Genomic DNA, 24,546 nt, shown 5'->3' with positions numbered 1-24,546 from the left:
TTTTTCAGATGGTTGTAAAAGAAATCATACATTAGTATCTTGCTGTTGTCAAGGATAGTCATCCCAGTGTAAACAGGCTTATTAAGAATAAGCTTGCTTTTGCGCATGTCTATTCCAACCAGATCGTTAGAAAACATTACATGCCTTGAGTACAATGGGCTTGCAATCAATTTTCGTATTTTGTTTGTTTCATTGCTTCGCACTATTTTTATGTCAACACGGTTACGCAGGTTTTCCATTGTTTTTCCGAAAACTGAGTTATTCATGAGCTTGTAAAAGTTCTTTTCAAAGTCGTTTTTCGCTTTTTTCCTGAATTCTGTGTTCATCCGGATGTACGGCTCCATCCAGCATTCTTGTTCGAACTCCATTACTTTGTGAACTTTTTTTAGTTTCATGCCCTGCTTAAGATAAAACTGCAAGTTTCGGTAATGCACAACATAGTTACTTTTGTCCTCAAGAGTCAAAACAAGCTTTTCGCTGTCTGGTGGGTCCAGATCAAGCTTATCTTTTAATTTTTTTTGGTAATCAGAATAAAGTTCCTCGCTTATTTTCTTTTTCTCTGGTGCCAATGGGTAGCTGTTGTGCTCTTCATGAAGTTCTGCGGGGTATTCAAGGTCTACCTCCAATATCCAGCCAGTTCTTGCAAACTCCTTTTTTCTCATTATTTCTTTTTCAGTAGGCATAACTCTTTTCCATTTGAAACCACTTTTTGGCAGTGGCTTGCTCATTGCCCACCCATAAAGGTTGTTCGCATCAAGGTACATTATGTATTTTTTTGGCTTGCTTGGATCGTAGCCTTCAACATAAGGATTGTTTGCCTTTGCGTATCTCTTGCTAACCATGGAAATACCTCCTCTTATTCCCCTTTCGACAAATAGATGCATTTCTGAGTCTGTAAGGAGCTCAAGCTGCACGCCTGTCTTTTTCAAGAGTGCGTCCCAGGAAAGGCCAGGCGACGTGTAATAATTCGCAGGATCCAACCCATACTTTTCTTGGCATATGTTTCGAAAGTTCTCAAAAACATCAGCCAAAAGAGTTACGTCGGTTTTAACGTACAGGTCGTGGTAGTCGCCCAGCGTTTTGCATCCAAAAGCCTCCCAAACCATTTGCGAATGCTTATACTCTTCTTTTGTTATGTGCTCATCATAAAGCTTGCTGAAGAACTTCACTTTGTCTGGCAGACTTGTTTCGCTAAATCTATCCCATGAGTCCATGTACTCGTATGGATAGATCCCCTTTTTGTAAAGAAGTTCTGCATTTTTTTCTATTTCTGCTTTTTTATCAATTTCTGATTTTTTCCCAAATTCTGCATTTTTTTCACTGTTTATTTTTGATATGACTTTTGTTATTTTCAATGACTCCTTCGGTGTTGCGCTTACAAGTGAATCGAGGCTTCCTTGTAGAAAGTTCAAGCTGTCAATAAAGCGCAGACCACCAAATGAAAATGTAATGTATTTCTCCATGTTGTTGGCGACGCATTTCACCTCTTTCTGTGTAGCTTGCGACAGCTTTGACATCGACTGCATTAAATGGTGTGCATCATAGCCCCTGAGGTTGTGAAATACAACTGGTATTTGGTCCGTCTTTGGTTTTATTCGCATTTTCAGGTTGCATGCGTTGTGCGCGGCTCCGCGGTACTTGCCTGTTATGTGGCAATGATCTTTGACAGAGTCTTTGAAGTTTTTCTTCATCAAAGGTTCTGCGCAAAACAAACATTTTTCCTGATTGTTTGCAATCCATTGGTCTATTTCGTCTTTTTCTTTTCTTTCTCTTTTTGGCCCAACAAATTTTATTTCTTTGAGTGCCGCGTAATAACAACCTTTGTGGCTTTGGCCGCAATAACGGCCTGTGTCATGGTCCCAAACAGGCAATGAGTCAAAGAAGAGATCTTTTAGCAGGGCTTTGTCACAAATGTGGCATCCAGTTGCGTTTTTGTGTTTTTCCCAATCTTCTGAAGTCATCACGAGAGGTTTTGGCAATGACAAACTGTTTCTTATAATTTTTTCCTCCTCTTGGAGGCAGTTCAAAAACACTTCGACAGCGTTTTTGCCTCTGTAAACCACTGGCCGTTTATTTCTTCCGTCAATCCTTACAACTGTGTAAGCAAAACCACATGCCTCATGCTTTTCTGTCTTTTCCGTAAAGCTTTCTTGCTTGCTCTCTGGCCCACGGTCGCGTACTTGAATCTTTCTGACCAAAGCTTCAAAGTCTGCATATATAACGTATGGCGCCCTCATCTGTTTGTGATGATTTTGGAAAGAAAGGGTGTTTTTCCCCTCTTCTGGCATCTCGATCCTTGTCGGCCTACCGTTAATGCCATTGCAATATTTTTCGTGGTTCTCAAGCAAGTCCGCTCTTGTGAAACCGGTCAAACACATCATGCAAAAGTGTTTTGCATGTTGATGTTTGCTCTGATCAAAGAGTAACGCGCTTACTCTTTTTACAAAACAGTAGTGCTGAATTAATCCTGACTCAATCAAAATAAGGCAAATACGAGGAATGGTTTTTTCTTTTTTGCTTATTCTGTGCACAATCACACGATTGTCTTCCCAGCCGAACACATTTATTGAGAGGTTGCTGTTTTGCCTCTCGAGTTTGTCAATCTGTTTTACAGGTGTGGGGAAATCGATGCCTCTGTAGTTAATTCCGTCGTTGGCCGGGTATTTGCTTGTTCTTTGAAGGTTTTTTCCGTCCCTTGGAGGAAAAAGTGCAGCTCTCAAAGCCCACTTCAAACATTCGTTATCCCTGTTTTGCACGTTGATTATTGCTTTCTTTTTTGCCAAATTGGCTGGGAGAGGCAAATAAGTTCCTCCGCGCAATGGCTGATAGCGTGCAACATTGACGTACGCTTCGGTTATTCTTTCAATAACCCAGCCTGAGCCGCGCTCTGACCAAGCCTCAATTTGACCTTTTGCTCTTTCAATAAATCTATCGAAATCTTGTTTTATCTGTTGTTTATTATTTTCGTTAAAAACGTGCGGTTCTTTTTCTTTAAAATAATGCTCCATCTCTTGTGTTACACCAGTCTCAAAATTTTCTTTTGTAAATTTTATTTTCATCTCAAAACTTACTTTTACGCTTTTCAAATCTCTTATTTCATTCTCTACCAAATAAACAAACTTTCCTTTTGTTTTCTTTTGAAAGACAAAAAGGTCTTTGCTGATTCGGCTTCCTTCTGGTATGGTCATTTTCCACACTCGTAGCCATTCATTGAAATCGGATTGGGCCAATAAAAAATTGTTGTTCCATTGTGGATTTTCTTTAAAGCCGCGAATTTCCTTCAAGAGTGCTTGCAAAACTTCTTTCGAATAACTTGCAGCAGTCATGTTGGCGTTTATACCAATGAGAAACATTTGTTCAATAGGAATTTTTTCTGGCACATCAATGGAGCTTGAGATTTGTGAGCTCTCAAGCCGCATAGATTTTGGGTGCCGCTCGCGATTTTTGTACACACATATAAGGTGGCGCTTTTGGTCACTAATCGCGACAAGGAGCGAGGCGAGCCATGGCGAGCCGAGCGAGTTGTCGCGATTTGTGCCAAAAGCGCCACCTTATATGTGTGTTCCCAAAAAGTTCGAAATAGGAGCTCGAAACCGTCGATAGTGAATGAATTGAGGGCAAATCGAACCAGAAGTAACCGAGTTGGAGTTAGCGCGGTCCCGCCGAATCAACATGGACAAATACAACCTGCGTTCAGGCGATCTTAGGGCCTGATTACATGAGCCGGGCTGGCCCGGCTAGCCGGGCTGGCTCGGTTTGCCGAGATCTCGGCACGTCTGTTAAACGCAACAAAAATCAACTTCGCGATTACATGACAACCGGGCCAGCCCGGTTAGCCGAGATCTCGGTATCGCGATGCCGGGATCTCGGCTAGCCGGGCTGAAAATTTTCCATGTAATCGCGTTAACCGGGCCAGCCCGGCTAAGCGGGCCAGCATTAAATTTCTCTTCCGAGCACAATATCCGACGAAAAAATCAATGCTACTCCTTCTAAATAGGATGTAGAGGTAACGTAACCCATCCAGCTGCAAAAGTGCAAAAAATTAATCACCAAATTGCCGGAAAAAGGTGATTAAGATTATTCGGGCTCTGATCATTCATGCTAAAACCGGGCTGAAAGTCATCTCGGCAAACCGGGCCAGCCCGGCTAACCGCGCTCATGTAATACCGGGCTGAAAGTCATCTCGGCAAACCGAGCCAGCCCGGCTAACCGGGCCAGCCCGGCTCATGTAATCAGGCCCTTAGGACAAACATGAAGCACGTGTGCAATGTCACGCATACGATTGTTTGTGTTATGATTTAGGATACAAATATTAAACCTTAAAGTTCACTCTGTCATTTAGTTTTCTTTTGAAAAACGCAGTTACGTGTGTATGAAAGAATCTAAATCGGATACTTGCGTGCGGCGTTGTGTTACATTTATTTACGCTGGAGTTTATTCGAAAGGTTTCAAATTACTTTTGACATATGCAAATTTTGCCAACTTTTATAACTAAGCAAAATTTGTATAACTTCTCTAAAGCTGTAATAATAATGAACGCCATTATCTGTGTTATAAATGAAGACAAGTTTCATTCAAGAAGAATTTAGGTTTTAAGAATTTTATGCCAAATTCACAAAAAATAAAACACGCTCATTTCAAGGTAGACGCGATGGCGCGACACAAGTCTGTCTTGCCATTTATTTACGGAAGGCTTCACGGATTCGATGTTTTTCACGTGGAATGTTACGTTTGCCGTCTACAGAATTTTTACAACTCAAATTTAAGAACCGGTTTTATTTACGGAAACTCTTGTCTGAATTTCAGTAGCGACCAGAAAGAGACGTCTGAAATTCAGGCTTCTGAAACTTGCTTGCGCGATTTTGTCGGTGCTATTTTACGGCTCAGCTTACAAGATTCGTGGCATTTACATCGTTTCGCATCGAATGCTTCAGATGCTGAATTACAGAACATTTTGTGAAAGAAATTAAATTTGTAGTTTTATTTGCGAAAACTCAGGATGAACTTGTAAACCAATAACTGAAATATCTTCGTGGTTGAAAACATGCACTTACGGCGGGTTGAAACTCGACAAGGGAGAGCACAAGTTTGAACTACAGATTCTTTTCACGTCCTTTTCTAAATTTAATTCGTCGATCACGGCTTTCAAGGACGAGTTTGTGTCAGTACTTTTAGGTAAGTAAACGGAATTACGATCGGCGCGAATATATCGTACTGTCGAATGTTACATGTCGAGGAAGGTTTATATTTCATGCGCTGAAGTTGGACGCGAAACACTTGTACATGAGGTGCGAGCGGCTTTTATTCTTTCCTCGAGAAATAAATCGTTTCCTCGAAAGCCTTTCGAGTTATGAATATTCGAGACCACCTTGTTTCTGGAGACTCGAGACTCGATCCTCGAGACTCGAAACTCGAAATGTTCGAGTTTCGAGTCTCGAGGATCGAGTCGAGACTGTCAACTTACATGTACATGTTCTAAAGAATTTGGTATCACTTGGGAATTAGCCATCATAAGTCTTGTTCAGGATGCACGTGAAGAAATAAAAAATGCTATTACATGTATACTGTGTTGGTGGACTAGAACAATTGCAATCAGAGGGTAGAAAGGCGGGGGGAGGGGGCATTGTGATCCTGTTTCACTCACAAATTTTAAACAAACAGCAGAATTCTCAAATCCTGTCTCTTTTCTAGCTTTTTTCATGCATTACGGTCTAATTTTTGCCCTGATTTTTGCCTTTTTCATGTGCCACGCATTAACCCTTTGCTCTTCAATCAGGCATTGATTATAGTATCTTTTAGGGGTCAAGAAAAGTGCCACACCCAGATTGGTCTCCTTCAGGGATTTAATTCATGTTTTCCATCAAGCATCCCTGTCCATTTTATATGGGAACGTGTTTCCCCTCCCCACAGAGTATTAAAAAAATATTTATATATAATATTATTACTAATTTAAACTTACATCATTACAGGGTTCCTCTAGTGAATTCCTGTGTCTTGCACTGTGCACTTGCCTCCATCTAGAACATCTAAAAATAAAAATAACAAAAAGATGAGAGACACTGGGAACGAGGTTGGCCTTAGAAATTTTTTCAACTTGTTATTAATAATACAGTCAACTCTCTCTTAATGGACACCTCTTTAAGACGGACACCTCAGGATGGTCCCTGCCATTTTTCAGTCATTCTACTGTATACGTAACTTAAACTCCCTATAAGACGAACACCCCTCTAATATGGACAGCAGTCACTTTTTTTTTGGGGGGGGAGGGGGGTTGGGAGGGGGGAGACTCAGCACTAGGCCAGCTGGGTTTCCATAGCATTAATTGACCAGGAGTATTTCTACTCCACCCAAAAGGGGATTTTTCTACACAGCAGGGTTTCCCACAGCATTAAATTCGCCAATACCCATTTAATATACACCTACGTCCTAGGAAAGAGACAGTGTAAGAGTTTAACCCCAATAACCCTGGCCAGGGCTCAAACCTGGACCACTTGATGTGGGGTCCAGCATGCTAAGGCTATGTTTACACGGGACCGGTCCGGATCGGATCCGGTCCGATTTTCGGACCGGATAGGCCTTCTGTTTACACGGGACCGTTCTGGAACCGGTCCGGAACGGATCCAAAACTGGACCTGCTATTTTGCAGGTCCAGTTATGGATCCGTTCCGTACCGGTTCCAGAACAGTCCCGTGTAAACACCTGGATCGGTTCCAAATGGTTCCATGTAAACAGGTCTGGTTCGGTTCGGAACGGTTCCGGACCGGTCCCGTGTAAACGTAGCCTAACCCTCAAGCAACTACATGTACACCTCCCAAATACTTGATTACTAATATAAACAACGGTAAACATGGATGCATTGCAGGTCAATTTCTCGTCATTGAAAATGATACTTGAAAAAAAAAGACAATCATACATGTACATGTGAAGTTATTAATAGACCTCTTTCATAAATGGCGAGCATAATAATTATTCTTTTGTGCACATGCAAATAAGCCTTCCTAGCCTTGTTTTGACTAAAAATTCTTTTATTTTTACACATGTTGACGAGGCTAGGAAGGCTTATTTACATGCACATAAAAGAATAACAATTACAGTAGACCCACCATTTATGAAAGATGTCTATAATCCTTTACAGTTAACATGTTAAGTAATTATTGCACACTAAACCATGCATTAATTCAAGGAACAAATTAAAGCATTCTTTGCCCTTAATTTGACATGCCCCATCAGTACTTTAGGTATAATTTACAGGTACAATGTGCCCCTTAGTGCTTGCAGTAAAGTGCCTGTCTTTGCAGAAAATACATTTATCCATACCCTCCTCATGGAAGGTCTTGGGAATTCCAAGGGGGTAGGGGTCTCTAAAGCCAAAATTTTTAATGGAAAGTATGAAGCTTACACTGTAACTGGAATTTCTGGAAGGGTTGGGGGATTTGAACCACAAAACATGCCATGGTAGGGTATGGATATTTTCTAGAACAACACAAATCAATTCAACAAACCTTGAATTTGAAGAATCATTAAAGCTGACATTTAATCTGCAGGGAGTCGATCTAAAAACAAATAAATATAAAATAAATATTGAGAAAAGATCATGAATGGAGTTAATCATGTTGCTAGAATATTATAAATTTAGACCTTACTAAATCTACACAATCATGAACAAAGTGACCTGTTTCAAGCAAAGAGTAGAGATAAAAACTTCCCAAAATTATGGGAAAATCATGGGTTTGCTAAATGCCTAGGGTAACTATGGGTAACTATCTCCTTAATTGCAGCTAGTGAATAAAATATAATCTATAAACAAATACAGTGTACACAATGGATGTACTGACAATTTTTCACACCCTTCATTGCATAAAAAACATAAAGTCAGTTGGATTTTTTCTAATGCAGTTAAAGGCTAGCAAAGGGTTTAAGTGTGACACGTGAAAAGGGCAAAAATTAGTCCCTGACACCTGAAAATAGGGCAAACATACCGTGACACGTGAAAATAGCTAGAAAAGACACGTGATTTGTGAATTCTGCTGTTTCAAGTATACAAAACTGTATGTGACGCATGAATTTAGTTAAAATTTGTATGTGAAACGGGATCACGGCACCCCCTTTGGTATCCTGTTACTACATGTACATGTTCTTATTAACTAACAATGGTGGTAATATTCCTTTTTGCTTGTTTAGGGTTTTGCTGTTTTTCCTAAAACAATAATACATGTACATTATGATACATGTTGATATATGTGCAAGACCTTATTTTTGTCCACTTAACATTTAAACCCTAACATATATAGAAATCAATACCTACCCAAGGAGGTCGGGGAGTTTTCATTAGGACATTGAGTGAGTGATTGGCATAAAAGATCATCTACTTAAGAAATAGAAAACATGTTCCGTGTTTCTATCGAGTTATAGAAACACGAGTGGAAGTTTGGGAGAACGAGAAATGCTGTGGGAACACGAGTCGATAGATGAGTGTTTCCACAGCTTTTTCGAGTTCTCCCAAACTTTCACGAGTGTTTCTATAACTCGATAGAAACACGGAAAACATGTTTTCTATTTCTTTTAGAAAACAGCACAAAGAAAATAACGCACATCAAAGTAATATTTAGCGCTTTATTTAACATCAAAACGTAGATTCTCTTCACCTCGCGGTTTTACGTCATGAACATAATCAGCCAATCATAGTAAGGGAGTCGATGAACAGAAATAAATCAACTGTTCAACATTTGCTTCAGGGCTAAAATTCACCGTTTTTTGGCCAAACAAACAAAGAAAACAGGCCCCAAAGTTATCGTAATTATGAGAAATAACTAAGCCCGATGGTTTAACTGAAGTCAAGCACTGGAAGGAGTCAAGAATTGTGGTTTTATTTCGCTTCATCGACCTAACCGAATGGTTTGACGACCGACGCTGCCGATCGAGCGACTCGAACCTTGGAGGTGAAAGTGCATTATTTTTCTGTTAAAAGAAGTTTGACTCGGCATTCTGGACGAATATCTTGTCCTGTTGAGGAGCTGTGAATAGTTCTGAAGTGTTGCAAAGCCTAGAATGGAGTGAAGTTGCGCCAATTCGTATACTTCTTTGAAAGGTCAGCCGCCTCGATAATTTCTTTCACAGACTATTTTTGAATGTGTAGCGGGCTCTGTAAACATCTTACTCGCTTGTTTTCAAGTGTGCAAATATTTGTTTAGTCTTTAAACCTGGTTTTTGTCAGCTGTGACATTAAAATTTGGCACAATTCTTAGTTGTTATTTTTGCATTGCTTATTTCAGTGCCGTGAAAATTGATTGCCGTGTCTACGACAACTGTCTGTGTCTCCATCGAGTTATAGAAACACAATTCTTAACCAATCAGCGCACGTATTTACTTTGTGCTATTTTCTAATGTCCATTGGAGTGAAACCATACCACACAAAGTTTTCAAGTAATGCAGATACAGATTTGCGTACCCCTATAGACCCGCCCTTTTGGTATCAATTTTTCACTTTAAATAAAAAGGGAAATGACAAATGACCCCCCTCCCTCCCCCCTCAAGCCTCCCTCCTATCAATGATAAATTGGCGTTATTAAGAAATCTTTAAATTAAAGATTTATGCATCAAACTGTTGTTTGCTGTAAAGGTTAACTAGAAAGCTACATTAAGTTCTTCGGTTGGAAAATTTAATTACCTTATTGTTACTTATTTTCGCGGGCACTTAATTTCGCGAAAATTGAACGGCCATATTTCGCGGGACTTAAATTTCGCGATTTGGCCAAAAAAAATAAGATTACGGGAACTTAATTTCGCGAAAAGTGTCAAAATACTGGTCTACATTAACAAACAGTAAGTCTCAAAATTGGTGGAACTGATTTTAATTTTCCACTGCAACAGTTTCCAATGGCATTGAACAAAACCATATAACAAAACAAAACTTTAAAAACAGTTTAACATGTTCCTTTGCAACAAAGTAGAGCTAGTTTGACGACTGTACCAAGGTAATTAGGTAGTTAACTGACGGCAACGTTGAATATTCATAACGAATTATATAGAAGGGTATTAAATTTCGCGTCGTTATTTTTCGCGAGAACCTTTTTTCGCGGGTCTTAAATTTCGCGATTTTTTTTGAAAATCGCGAAAATTAAGTCCCGCGAAAATAAGTAACAATAAGGTAGATTGTTTATGTTTAATATCAGAGATGTTAATGATTAATCATTTACAAGTCCTGAAATTTGTAATGACAGTTTTGAGTTGTAATTGAAAATAACATCTATAAATTCCCGTAGATGTTCGTGTACATGATGTATGTTTGCCAAGCTTGTTTCGCACTCAATGTCTTTGTCTAAAAGAGGATCAAACAACTCTAAAAATCTCAGAACACGCGTAAGATTAAGCTGATTAAATTAAACTTACTGTGAAATGTAAACACTCTCCTTTCCTGCCATTGATTAGCAACGGCATTTCAATAAACACTACAGATTTCAAAACGTAAACAACGCTTAATTTAGTTAACAAATTCGGTCCACGAAATGTTTAACACTTACTTTGGCCTTCTGTTGTCAGTTGATGTGCGTATCTGTTTATCTCTTGAGTCCCTTGGCGTAGCTGTCTGCGCCCTTCGCTGTAACCCTTCGCTTCCAACTTGGCCGATAACCCAGGCCGGTCTTTTGTACGGTGGCCTTGTTCCACTAATACTAATGGTTTCCAATAGTGTGTCGCTCATCTTGACTATATTTTAGCCATTTGTCTGGGTGATAATGACTTTAAAGATTTGCAATCGTTAATTCTTTCCGCGAGTTGCAAAGCTGAATTCAAACATCAGTTGACTCCACTGTCTTTCAGTCACGCAAGAGACACTGAAATGTGACGTTGACCAAATCGCTACGGAAAGCATTCAGGGCTTCCAGCTTTCGTGTGTCCATTCGTCATTTCAGAGCCATCTTTCTTCGCAAGTTACAAACCAAAGTTTTGAAGAAAATCACGATCTAAAACTGGTAGGTTACTGTCGAACATCAAACACAAACTGAACGGCACTGAGCAAAAAGTTAACTTGTCAGCGGACTAATTTGACACTGTTGTAACCATGACAACAGTATAGCTCGGCCAACTATGCATAACTTATGCATAATTTACTTTCTGCGGCTCAACAAAAGAAAGACCAGGCATGTTTTTTTTGCTACAATTAGACTGAAAATCATTATGATCATGTCTTGGTACCTTTTAAAAAATATTTTTTACTGATATAATTATTGTTATAATAATGGCCAAAAATAATCCGGGGGGGGGGGGGGAGGGCTAAATAAATACACAAATATTGCAAATCAACACAAACTTGTTAAATATCCCAACTGGCAGAAGGCTGACCAGTTGGCTATTTACAAAGCGTGGAGGAGTTGAATTCGGGACGACCGAACACAAATCCATCTAGTGGCAGGGAGGTGGATTTGAACCGGGACCTCCGGGTTACAATTCAAGCGCCCTACCGGCTACCACTAGGCCAGGCCGCCTCCCTAATCATGCAGTATTTCGAGGATCGGTACTACAAGTTGTCTTAACTAGATAAAGGAAAAACGAATGATGAAGAGTTCGTGAAAACACTTTATTGATACAAGCTGTAAGCTATCCCTGATAAAAGACAGGGAATGTGTAACAACACGACAGTAAAGGAATAACAAACACGTTGCGCGGCTCTGCTAGTTGAAGTTGGAGAAGTCGTGAGTTCCAGAATCGGCGTATCAGTTAATGTAGCGTTAAAGTTATAATCTGTAAAGAAAGGAGAAAAAGAATGATTAAAGGGACATTGTTCCGACTGATAATCAAAAGTTGTGTCATTCCCAATTTCCAAATTATTTCGCGAAATAACTCCAAATATGCAATAAATAGGATAGAAATATCATGTTATACAGAGCAAAATAGAACAATTATTTTGGGGAAGAAATTCAGGTAAATAAGGATAGGAGTGGATATACGTTCAGATTTTGTTGCAAGATGTCAAGAAATCAAAAGTTCCAGTTCCAGTGAAATATTGAATCTGTAGTCATATATTTTCATTTTAGTTGATATTTCTTTGCTTTTACCCATTTTGTTATTTTTTTGCAATTTCAGTGTAACAATGAACCAAGTTTATAGCCGGGTCCCGGCCATTATTACGAAAACACGATACGTCAAAGGAACTATGTCACGGGGATTTCGCAATTTTTTGGTCTAAACTGTTCTGAAATAAGTGGTAGGCAAATTTACCCATGTCTTTGAACATTTAATGGAAGATACAACCTTTGTTTGGGGATAGAAGGCGCGCAGAAACAACTTGAAAACGTTAGCTAACGTTTTCAAATTGCAATCCATTTCCATCCGAGCCATTCGCAGCCAAACGAAGCTAAACGAGCTTTTAAACAGTTTTATGCTCTAAAATAGCAATTGTTTATAAAACTGGACCATTATTTTTAGATTTCCTACGACAAAAATATAAATTTGGGCTGTTCAAAAATCTGTTAAAATCCGTGACATAGTCCATTTAACTATAGTTAAGGTAAAAATGAGTACCCCTTGGCGACGCGCGCTCAATGTTAGATCTTTTCCGCTCGAGAAACGTCTGAGATTCCATATTGATGACGTAGTTATACAGAGATTCATGTATTGTCTACGATTGGTTGTTAATTACGCGCGAAAATTCAAAACCGAGCATGAAACAACCAATCAGAGACACTTTACGGTTTTCTGACCAGAAACTTTATGCAAAATCATAACAAGAAAGAAATTAAAGTCCTGACATTATCCGATGACATCACGACCTTAAAGCCCCAAGATAGTACGCACGCTGTGATTAGTCAATTTTACGAGCAGCACTCTGAAGTATAGCCTGCCCTTTTGTGAGCTCCACTTGAAAATTTTGCCTGTTTCCGAAAGCGAGATGCACCTTAAGGTACCTTTTGTTAGCGGCTACTAATTTTAGCGAGTTGGGCCAAAAACGCTAAATTTAGTACTCGCTAAAATTTGTCTCGGTCAAATTTAATACGCGTTTAATTAATACCCCCTCCCGCCAGAGGAATACAAAATTAAATATGTATAGCGGCCCTTTTCAACTATATGACAACGTCATAAGGCAGGGCAACAATTAAGAAGGGTTGGGAGAGAGCTGGGATCGCCGGCATCGTGGAGAATATGACTGATTTGCCTGACGAGGAACCGTTTTCTAACATTTGCAATTCACTTTGTTCTTTCTGACAATGATAATGCTCGTTCAATTTTAAGTGACTTTGTTCTATTACTGAACATATATTTCCATCTCAGTTATATATCAAAATTGTTGTTTTTCTTTTTAATTTCGGAAAATCGCTAAATTTAATAGTCGCTAAATCTTGCTCAGAAAAAATCGCTAAAATTAGTAGTCGCTAAAAATTTATGTTATTTATTTAGTTTTCTTGGACCTTGCGGTAAGATACAGACTCTTAAGTATAACTAACCTTGTTTTGGAATTACAACCAGACTCCTAGTCACTGTTGTAACAGCCGGTCCTGTTTTGACAGTGAAAGTGTACTCGCCAGAGTCTGATTCTTTAAGATCTCTTATAACAAGAGCAGTGAACCAGTCTTCCTTCTTGTTCAAAGTCGTGTGCAGTATAACGCGCCCGTATCGCGAAGGGCTCAGCGTTTTCCCACTTTTCTTCCAGCCCATGTCTTCAAGCTATAAATGTGAAAATCGTTTCGTTAAACATTCCTAGTACATCTCAGTGTTTTAACTAAGTAATCACTATAGGTCAATGCCAACATGGTTTCAGTTATATAAATGCTTATTCATTCCATAAAAACATTGCTTAACAATTCCATTGGTTCATGCTTTAGCGTGCACTATCGAATTATAGTGCACGCTTACGTATACCGAATTTGATTGCGCGGCTCTGCTAGCTACAATCTTAGACAATAGTCGTTGACACATTGACTTTGCTCTGCTGTCTTTGTGGCAAATTTACCACTAGTTTTTAAATTTTATGACTGTCTGCTAAAATACCCCCTCCCCCCCATCCAATGTTGTAAAATTGCAGCAAAGGCTCCTAAAAACAAACTACAACACTGATAGGGGGAAGCGGGCTGGAAAAGTGTGGCGAAAGGATGAAATTAGTCTACATAACAATAAAATAGGGCCTTAATTGATAATGTGTCAACACTTTTGTCAATGATTGCATGTTATAATACATGTTTTTTTTTTTTCATACTTTATAAGAGCAACAAGCATGCATTTTTAGTTAGATATTTGTGTGTATATTTACGTTTATAGCACTCTTAGCACAACAAACCAATTAAAACTTGAGGTAGAAACATGCAACCGGCTCCAAGCGCGGGAAAACACGCGTAAACCGTGACGAAATCAAACCTACCCGATCACGACGCCAATCACAACAAACTCAAATAACGCAGTCATTCAATTCAACTGGCGCCAAGCGCGGGAAAAAACGCGCACAATTTTGTCTTTGGATCTGATTGGTTAAAAGGACGGCACGTTTCTACGAAAGTAGATAGAGTGCTTTGCGACTTTTTCTTTTCAAAATAAGCCCAGCAAATGAAAAATCAAAGGAAAAGCGTATTTATAGTTTCAACAGTCAACTGAAGTGGGTGTATTGTAAAACTAACCTGTGGTTTGGGTTCGCCACCTTTCACTGTAACGTTCATTTTTACTTCATATTCTCCCTCGTTTACTCTCTTGTACACAGCGTGTGGCTCAGCTATTAACCTTGGCCTAACTAAAATATAAAGTCACCATTAAATTTGGACTTTAAGGTCGCGCAGGACCCTTGCAATTATTATGAATGTATTTATTTAAAGAGTATGCACGAACTGCAACGACTGAAGCCGAAAACAAACGAAATATTCGTGAGAATTTTTTCTTGAAGCTCTTGGTGCAAGTAATTACACGTTATTGTTCTCAGCTTTAAGTCCCGTGCGCTGGAACAAAGCAAATTATCATAATTAGATTCACAGCTTTGAATAAAACAAACGTTGTTGTAAACATCGACTCGGAAGGTCTTCGGAAGCCTCAAAAACCTGCAATTTTGTGTCAAAGTTTTCTCCGCCGATATAGAATTTCAGGAGTTGATTCGCGAGGAACAAAAACTTGGTGTACCCTATTGTGTTCTGACAAGAGCGAATTTCGAAACGTCCTTCTCAAAATGAAGATAGCACGTTTCAAAGTTTAGATTTCACATTTTTACTCTCCTAGAAGCCATTAACTTCAAGCAGCGTTTGAAATCGAAAATTTAGTTCTTGTCAGAACACAAAAGAGGTTATGATTTATTAGTTGATTCTATAATCATTTAATTCGGTGCGCTGTTCTAGCTGAAAACTTGGACACAAAATCGCATTATCTGCAGTTAAACTTTTAAGAGCTTGTAACATCACAGTAAATGGTCATCTCTCAGTAAAAGGACAATCATGATGTAATTTCATCATCCCCTAATATCCTTAATAAATTTTAGAGGAATCGATGTTTAAAATGTAGCGAATTAAAGCTTTACAAGAAAGCACCCCATCAAGAAATTTGGCTTAAGAATTTATTAATGAGCACGGGTCCTGCGCGACCTTAAACAAGGCAACAGACTCCGTGAAGAAGGGGAATAGTTAGAGTGTAACTCAACCCAGCGAATGTCGGTTGATAGAAACTGTGCAATAATTCCACCCTTACGGATTTCCCATCCACTTCCCCCCTTCCCAACCCACTCCACCCTGGAGAGAAAGCATCCCCAGAAACCCTGTCAATTATGTCGTAAGTTAGAGAAGGGAACATGATAGTTATCGTTAAACCTAAGGTTTGTCGAATAAAAACCCCTCGATACTTTAATCTTACAGTGCCCGTCCCCCAGTAAGTCCAGAGGATACCCAGGTACCTTATACATATAAAGAGCTACTGATTTTATACCCCCCTCTCCCCCCCCCCCTCCTCTAAAACTTCCCACTCCGCTCGGCGCATCATTCAGGTATCTTAATATGTTGCGGATTTAATGGGTTGGGCTGGAGACGTTATCTTTGTATAAGTAATACTTACTTATCACTCGGACTTCCACTTTCCTCTCAAACTGGCAGTACTTTCCTCTCGCCACAATCCTGTATGTCCCCGCGGTGTCATAGCTGATCCGAGCTAGTTTAAGCTTTTTCCGAAATGACGTGGAGCCATACCTTTCCCCTAGTAGCAGACGATGCAAAAAGTTTTATAAAGCCAGAGGAAAAATTGTTTTCCCCAGTGTAGCTACATTTAGATGGAGTTCCGGTATTAAAGGGTCCTGGCCATGTCATTCCGCCGTTTGTCAATCAGTAATCAAAGTGTAAACGGCTGACTAACAACCTGCGAATTTTCTGATAAAATGCGATTCATTTTTGCTAACAACATTTTGTTCAAGCACTAGAGAGTTATGTCATATTTCTGTCAACTGTACATTTTGGTTATATGAGTTTTTCAAGTACCGTATTTTCTTGATTAAACGCCTCCGGCGTTTATTTCAAATTTAGCCTGGTGGGCCGGCGTTTATTTGACTCCTCAGAGTTTATGCGAGCCAGATGTTTATGAAGCAGAGGTTTTTACTCATTATTTTTGACAAACATATATCTTGTTGATACAACTACACCTTATTATACCTCAAATATTTACCCGAGGGGGCCTATTTTCAACTCCACCTTACAGACCCGGCGTTTATTCGGTACCCGGCGTTTAAAGGAGGCAGTGTCACCAACATTTAGTGCTATTTCAAAATCCAATGAAGGTGTTGGTATTCATTGGAAAGCCACTAATAGTGGCCTGGACTTGCTAAAATATACCGTACTTGTCGCAAAAAATGTTAGAAAGTGGTTTGGCTACGGACTGGTAGGAAGAAAATGGCCTAAAACTTCAAATAGTTGGGCCCACGATCTCAAGTTTGACAGTTTTACTTGGAAGAAAATACCTTAAAAACCATTGATCAAGGTCTATTTAAATCTTGGAGAATAAATTTGTGCCTTTATTTTGTTGATCAAAGGTTCTTTTTGTTGATCAGTGAGTGCACCCTCATAACTTTGAAGATTTCTCGTGACACTGTCCCTTCAATCGAGGAATTGCGGTATGTTCAGTTTGCAGGACGCTTGACTCCACAGCATACCAAGTTCATTCTCTTTCCTGGAGCCTCCGTTTCTTTTTGCCACATGGTCGGCGAAACTGACCACGTGATCAAAAACGCGTGGCCCTGGGAACAACGATGAGCTATGTCTGTAAAAGTATGAATTGGCATTTCGTACCCTAAACGTGTGAAATATGGGAGGTACCATCCCTTTTATAGCAGCATGTATTGTTTTATTTACCCGGAAATGTGAATCCATCCGTCTTCCTCTCAATAAGCGTGCCATTGTGATACCAGTCAACTGTCACAAGTGTTTTGTCATTCTCTATTTTGACTTCCAGTAAGTCACTAACGTCCTTGGCTGCCAAATGAGGAGAAGGCGTCACCCAGCTTATGGAGGGTACGTCTGAAATTTGTAACACGTGATAGGTAAGTGCATGTGCATGGTACTATGTGTTAACAGAGGGTCTCATTGGGGTGGTGGCTTTTACGGTTAATGGCTAAAACTTTGGCTTTTTTACGGCAAACGGTTATTTATTTTCATTACGATTAACAGAAATTAAAAATTAGTTTCCATTGTTTTTAAAAGTTAAAAATTGATTTCCATTATTGAAAAACGTATTTTAATTCTTAGGACCATTTTGGGACGATGAAGTGATCTAGTCTGTTTTATTTTCTAATTACTGACCAATTTTTTAAGGTTAAAATTTTCCAATTTTTACGCCTAACGGCTAAATTTTTGGCCGTTTTTACGGCTAACGGTTAACCCCATTGAGACCCTCTTAATATTATTTCTTCATATGTTTGATAGGTTTTTAAATGTGGCGAAATGCCCAAAATTACTCAATCATAACTCGCCAGTTTATTTTTTTCTTCTTAAAATTCAAAACCAAAGTATTCAAAGAACCAATCATCTGTGCCCACATCTGTGTAATAAGCCAATCCGAACTAACTCCAAGAGAAAACATGCAAGTCGATGCAAGCGCGGGAAAACTTGTAACCGGTGAAAAGCGCTCGCGGGAAAAATAATGTGTAAGCGACGACAAGCGCGGAAAAATGTTTGACCATTGATAAGCGCGGAAAAATATGTACCTTCAAACTTGTGACAAGCGCGGGAAAACGTTTAACCGGTGACAAGCGCGGGAAAACATGTAACTGGTGATAAGCGCGGGAAAACGTTTAACCAGTGACAAACGCCGCGAAAAACCTGTTTGACCAATGGAGAGCGCAGCACCAAGTTCATTCAATTGCTGCAATCTTTTAAAACGACAAACAGGAAAAATTTACTGGCCACAGCGTTACTATTCTTAGTTTGCGTTGTGCTGGGTTAAACCTGAGATAAGTATTCGGAGTAGGTTATCTTGTATTGCTGGCGGTTTCGGGTTGCTCTTTCTTAAATGTTCTACAATTGGTACAGGATTTAATGGCGCCGAAACCAAATGCAGAACTGCATGCATTTTAAGTATCCTACTGATGAACGGTTACGACAGTTAGATATTGTAGTCTATCAACTTTATTGGTCTCAAAACTTAAAATACTTTTTAATATGGCTAGCTATATTCACAGGAGCGACAATTGTGTTCATGGTCCCCGTAGAATTGTTGTGGTTAATATGCGCGCGAGAACGAGCGGCGAAGCCGCGAGGCATTTTCGCGGCTTCTCCGCTAGCTCGCGCGAGCGTTAACAAAACCGCTAGCTACGCAGGCTAAGAGTAATAAAGTGATTACCTTCTGTGACTAACATCCGAGTCACCCCTCTGGCAAACCCGAACGGATTTTTGACGTCAGCTTCGTAAAGCTGTCCTGTTTGCTTGGGCAGAGGATTAGGCTCCGTCAGAGTGGCAGAGTTTTTTACTTTAAGTGTTCGAAAACGCTTGTTCTCTCGAATCCGCACGTGATGCCAATCGACACTCCAGGGGCTTGGGTACCGGAAGTTGTCGTCATGTAGTGTGACGTTCATTTTCAGGGGTGTTTTACTGCACGCGCCAAATGTTTCCGGAAGTGAAATACGTGGCTCGTCTAAACAAGGAAATAAAAGATTCAGAATAACTGCTGTGGCGTGTAAATAAAACACTTAGACCCCGTCCACACTGATGCCTTTATTTTAATTTTGGTAGATGCGTTTTTGTTGATGTTTTTCGCCTATCGTCCACAAATCAAAGACACAAACGTTTTCGAAGGCTTTCCTATCACCGTTCACACTAATACGCATCCACGAAAACACATCTGCGTAGATCGAACCTTAGATAAAAGTCCTCATTCACATTTACGTCAACATAATTAATTTTGCCTCCAAATCCTGATATCGAAGTACTAAAGCCAAAAAGTGTTAGGTTTCTTATGAGGGTATTCTAAAAGCGACATGACATGTTGCTTTTAGCATTCCTTCATCAGCAACGTAACAAATTTTTACAAATTTTAAATTTTATTCTTTATTACTATTTTAAATCGTATTCATTTTTAATAATAGCTTAGCGTATTTATACACTTCTAAGAAGTTTTTGTTTTCTATTTCATTGTTATTTTGGTGGCTAACTTGCGAACTAGCTTTTTATTTAGCCAAGTGTTTTGACAACGCTAAATTAAGTATTATATTGTACCTTATTATGGGAAATTAACGCTTCATCAAATTAACGCGAATTTCAAATATTCGCGTTAATTTAAGTTGCATTGATTTTTGTTAACGTTAATTTCCGCGCCGTTAATTAAGTGGAGCGTTAATTTCCATGGCCTTAATTTCCATTATTTTGGCCTCAATTTCTCGATACAGTCCAGTCGTTTTTTACTCTTAGGAAAAAGCCTTATTTTATCAGGGCGGAAATCTGCAGGTCTCACTGATACTGTGAAGAACGCTCGTTTGGGGAAAGTACCACGAATATTGTTTGCAGTTAAGATTACACGTCTACAAGTGTGAAATAAACTTGTTCTTGTTGTGTACTTCACGTTAATTTCCTTTTGAAATGTTGCCCCTTCTTTCGCGTTAATTTCCTTCATTGGGAAGTAATTTTACTTCAATTCGCGTTAATTTAAGTCGCGTTAATTTCAAATACCTTAATTAATACAAGCGTTAATTTCCTATAATAAGGTATTCCTACACTGAAAAATACCCACATGAACATGAAAACAGTGTAAAGGGACAAAAAGAATTGAAGCAAATTTCGTGTCTAAAAAGATAAAAAACTTTAAGCGCGTGATCATTATAAATGAAATGAAATACTTTATTAAAGTGTCTGAAGTATTTAGCTTAAAAAAACTAATTGTGGACACTATTTACATTATTATATATCTAAGCTATTTAAAGTTAAAATATTTACACTTAAATTCTAAGAAGAAGAAAAACTGAAGAATCGTACTACATAGATTGATAAATAAATAACAATTTAATGTTGTATAATACGAGCTCCTCCTCTTTTCTATAAAAACTTACAAGGTCCTATTAGAAAAGAGGGTTTTGATTGTGCAAATTTTGTTATCGATTCAGTGCTTCGTATAAAGCATTTTGAAATTTGTGATATCCCGGATGAACGTGTTTCTTAACTGTCACAAAAACGGATTTTTTTCTCGCATTTTTCAATTGTTAGACGTGATAATAATTCAGAAGTGATACCTCAAATTATTTTAAGTGAAAGAGAATAAAATTAATAATGGTAGAACCTTTTTATAATTTTACAATTCTGTGGCCGCCATATTTGTGCCCCAAAGAGGAAAACGCATATGGTGGTTGTGTTACTTAAGAGGCGATGTCACTACGGGCGGTCCACTGGATTTCGGACTCCAAAACAGTTTTCCTTCATATATTTACCACAGGTACTACCATCTATCCTCACTACTAAAATACAGTTGAAATGATCAGAGAGTTTGTTTTTCTCGACTTTGGAGAATTTATCAATTACTAGTGTCAATAAGCGATGAAACGGCCATTTTTCATGCGTCGCAATACAGGATTTCCAACGTTCGTTAAAAATACTTCGCGCTTATAAAAGCCCCAAAATTTGTACAAATTCAGTTAATTTTTATCAGGTCTTGCTGCTAATATATCATTTAGCAAGCTTCTAGTTCAAAATCGGAAGCGAACCACAATATTTATTGAACACCTTTAGTTATTTATGCAAACATCTCAAAAATATGTTCCCAAATTTTGCCGTGATTTTCACTTGTGGCACCTAGACGAGGCCTAAATTGCCATTCTACTTTTAGACTAAGAGTTATTCTTTCGATTTATGTAATAAAAATTGTAGCACAACGCGACTTTGAGGAAAAAAGTTCAAACGAATTTTTGGTATTTTCGTCTATGAAGTATTGCGTGACAGACTTCACATTCCTTTACCGAGCAGTGTTCATGACACTTTATGTCAAGTTTCTCAATAGTTTTCGCCTCAATAGAGGGAAATCGTCCAAAAGTTCCAGAAATGGAAACAAAGTTTTCCTCCTTTTGGTTAGTTGGCACCAAATATTTCGTTTCCTGACATTTCAAATATATAATAATGATCAGGCTCGTTACATGATTTGCCACTCACCTTGTTGACCTTGTTCCTGTTGATGAAAAGTATGAGAATTCAATCGAGAACTGTTGTGGTTGTCGTACGCAATCAAAAATCTGGTACTGATTTACTTCATTGGTAGTAACGCTGTGGCAACTCTGTCTTAAAGGAGAGCCAATGACGAAAAGATTCAAAGACTTACGAACGCATATACATTCGCTAACATTAGTGATCCTTTGTACATGACTCGGGTTGCGTTACCTTCCGTGTAGGTGGTAGTGGGTAGGGTGGGAGTGGGGGGGGGGGGAATTACACCAGAAAATTTTGACGCCACTCTACTTCAACGCACTGTAATTTTGATATGCCAATATAACTTCAAGAAACGTTATCAAAAGATCATACCCTGTCAAAAGATCCGGCACCCAAAAAAATCATAATTAGCTAGTACGTAGCCCATGCATATGGGTACCATCACCACGTTACTGCGTCATTGAAACCGGCGGAACGCACCTTACCTAGTCTAACTTGAGCCGGAGTTCAAATAGTTTTCTAAACAGAATAACCATCGTTTAATAACAACAACACGATAGCATTTTTACAACAGCCTTAAGGAAAATAAAAAACCCTATAGAAATTACATATGCTGGGATATGTAAAGATGCCCAGGTAATAGTGCTGCAAAAACATCCCGTGTCTGTTTTAATGAACGGTGACCACAGATAAGGCATCCACAGCAAACACACGCAATGATACGTCATTTCAAGCTTTTAATAATGCTGTTCACACTTAAAATTAAAACACAAGTAGTACTTATGTTTCTAATTGCTATATCAAACTTAATGCTATTAGCATAACCCAGCTGCCGTCTTTTGGCAAACGTGCAATCTGATTGGTTACACAGATGCCTTTTATCGATCGTTAGCAAAATCCAGCTGCCGTCCCGTCTATTGGCAAAACGCGCGATCTGATTGGCTACACTGGTGCCTTCTATTTAACAATTAGACGGCGAGCTCGAGGTTTCTATTTAACAATTAGACGGCAAGCTCGAGGTTTCTACCGGCTGATAGTTGGCGAGGGGCGAAGCCCCGAGCCAACTATCAAAAGCCGGTAGAAACCGAGAGCGAGCCGTCTAATTGTGTTAGCATAACCCATTGACCGATCTATTAAAGTCAGAATATCGCCAGAATTGATTTATTGAAGGTTTTGATTGATAAAATTCAGCGAAGACTACGCGCGCGCTCCGAGAGCCTTCTACGGATCGATAGTAGGCACCTGTGTAGCCAATCAGATTGCGCGATTACCAATAGTAGGTCAGTGTGGTTATGCTAACGGCTGATAGTTGGCTCGGGGGCTTCGCCCCTCGCCAACTATCTAAGTCGATAGATTTAGCATAACCCATGACCGATCTATTTAACTCAGAATATCGCTAGAATTGATTTATTGAAGGTTTTGATTGATAAAATTAAGCAAAAAGTAAGCGTTTGCTCTGAGAGCCATCAGAATTAGCAGATGGTTATGCTAACGATCGTTAGACGGCTCTTGGTGCGCGCGCTCAGTTTTTTTTTGCGGAATTTCATCAACAAAACATTCAAATTATCAAATCTGGCTACATTTTAAGTTTAATAGATCAGCCACTGGGTTATGCTAAAACAATTAGACGGCTTCGCCCCTCGCCAACTATCAGCCGGTAGAAAACTCGAGTTTGCCGCCAAATTGTTAAATAGGAATCTAATTCAGTTCACCACTTTGACAAGATTTTCAGTGTTAGCGCTCCCCTTAGCCTTCAGTCGCTTCCCATTGAGGTTTTTTTCTTAATTTTGATGTAAAGATTTATTACGGGTACTAAGCCTATTGGCGCGCACCAAGAGCCGTCTAACGATCGTTAGCATAACCATCTGCTAATTCTGATGGCTCTCAGAGCAAACGCTTACTTTTTGCTTAATTTTATCAATCAAAACCTTCAATAAATCAATTCTAGCGATATTCTGAGTTAAATAGATCGGTCATGGGTTATGCTAAATCTATCAACTTAGATAGTTGGCGAGGGGCGAAGCCCCCGAGCCAACTATCAGCCATTAGCATAACCACACTGACCTACTATTGGTAATCGCGCAATCTGATTGGCTACACAGGTGCCTACTATCGATCCGTAGAAGGCTCTCGGAGCGCGCGCGTAGTCTTCGCTGAATTTTATCAATCAAAACCTTCAATAAATCAATTCTGGCGATATTCTGACTTTAATAGATCGGTCAATGGGTTATGCTAACACAATTAGACGGCTCGCTCTCGGTTTCTACCGGCTTTTGATAGTTGGCTCGGGGCTTCGCCCCTCGCCAACTATCAGCCGGTAGAAACCTCGAGCTTGCCGTCTAATTGTTAAATAGAAACCTCGAGCTCGCCGTCTAATTGTTAAACAGAAGGCACCAGTGTAGCCAATCAGATCGCGCGTTTTGCCAATAGACGGGACGGCAGCTGGATTTTGCTAACGATCGATAAAAGGCATCTGTGTAACCAATCAGATTGCACGTTTGCCAAAAGACGGCAGCTGGGTTATGCTAATAGCATTAAGTTTGATATAGCAATTAGAAACATAAGTACTACTTGTGTTTTAATTTTAAGTGTGAACAGCATTATTAAAAGCTTGAAATGACGTATCATTGCGTGTGTTTGCTGTGGATGCCTTATCTGTGGTCACCGTTCATTAAAACAGACACGGGATGTTTTTACAGCACTATTACCTGGGCATCTTTACATATCCCAGCATATGTAATTTCTATAGGGTTTTTTATTTTCCTTAAGGCTGTTGTAAAAATGCTATCGTGTTGTTGTTATTAAACGATGGTTATTCTGTTTAGAAAACTATTTGAACTCCGGCTCAAGTTAGACTAGGTAAGGTGCGTTCCGCCGGTTTCAATGACGCAGTAACGCAGTGATGGTACCCATATGCATGGGCTACGTACTAGCTAATTATGATTTTTTTGGGTGCCGGATCTTTTGACAGGGTATGATCTTT

The 24,546-nt window shown here is 39.3% G+C and overlaps 2 protein-coding genes across 2 annotated transcripts in view; both read right to left on the bottom strand.

Annotated features, from left to right (window-relative positions):
* Positions 1–10,967, bottom strand: part of LOC144630352 (flagellum-associated coiled-coil domain-containing protein 1-like) — a 40,184-nt gene extending 29,217 nt beyond the window's left edge. The window contains exons 1-3 of the mRNA XM_078488711.1: positions 10,521–10,967; positions 7,503–7,553; positions 5,960–6,026 (exon numbers count right to left, since the gene is read on the bottom strand). Of these exons, the coding sequence (XP_078344837.1) occupies positions 5,960–6,026; positions 7,503–7,553; positions 10,521–10,699 (297 nt within the window). The 5' untranslated portion in view covers positions 10,700–10,967. The remainder of the gene's footprint in view (positions 1–5,959; positions 6,027–7,502; positions 7,554–10,520) is intronic.
* A 608-nt stretch (positions 10,968–11,575) lies between these two features.
* The window catches only part of LOC144630308 (uncharacterized), a 63,909-nt gene continuing 50,938 nt past the window's right edge, over positions 11,576–24,546 (bottom strand). The window contains exons 22-27 of the mRNA XM_078488650.1: positions 18,781–19,071; positions 17,295–17,459; positions 16,012–16,149; positions 14,604–14,713; positions 13,440–13,659; positions 11,576–11,739 (exon numbers count right to left, since the gene is read on the bottom strand). Coding sequence (XP_078344776.1) covers positions 11,576–11,739; positions 13,440–13,659; positions 14,604–14,713; positions 16,012–16,149; positions 17,295–17,459; positions 18,781–19,071 — 1,088 coding nt within the window. The remainder of the gene's footprint in view (positions 11,740–13,439; positions 13,660–14,603; positions 14,714–16,011; positions 16,150–17,294; positions 17,460–18,780; positions 19,072–24,546) is intronic.

Source organism: Oculina patagonica, chromosome 11, assembly GCF_052425735.1.
Source record: "Oculina patagonica isolate OP01 chromosome 11, crgOcupat, whole genome shotgun sequence".
NCBI classification, from domain to species: Eukaryota; Metazoa; Cnidaria; class Anthozoa; order Scleractinia; family Oculinidae; genus Oculina; species Oculina patagonica.
The sequence above is the reverse complement of the archived record's forward strand: the minus strand, read 5'-3'. Positions and strand labels throughout refer to the sequence as shown.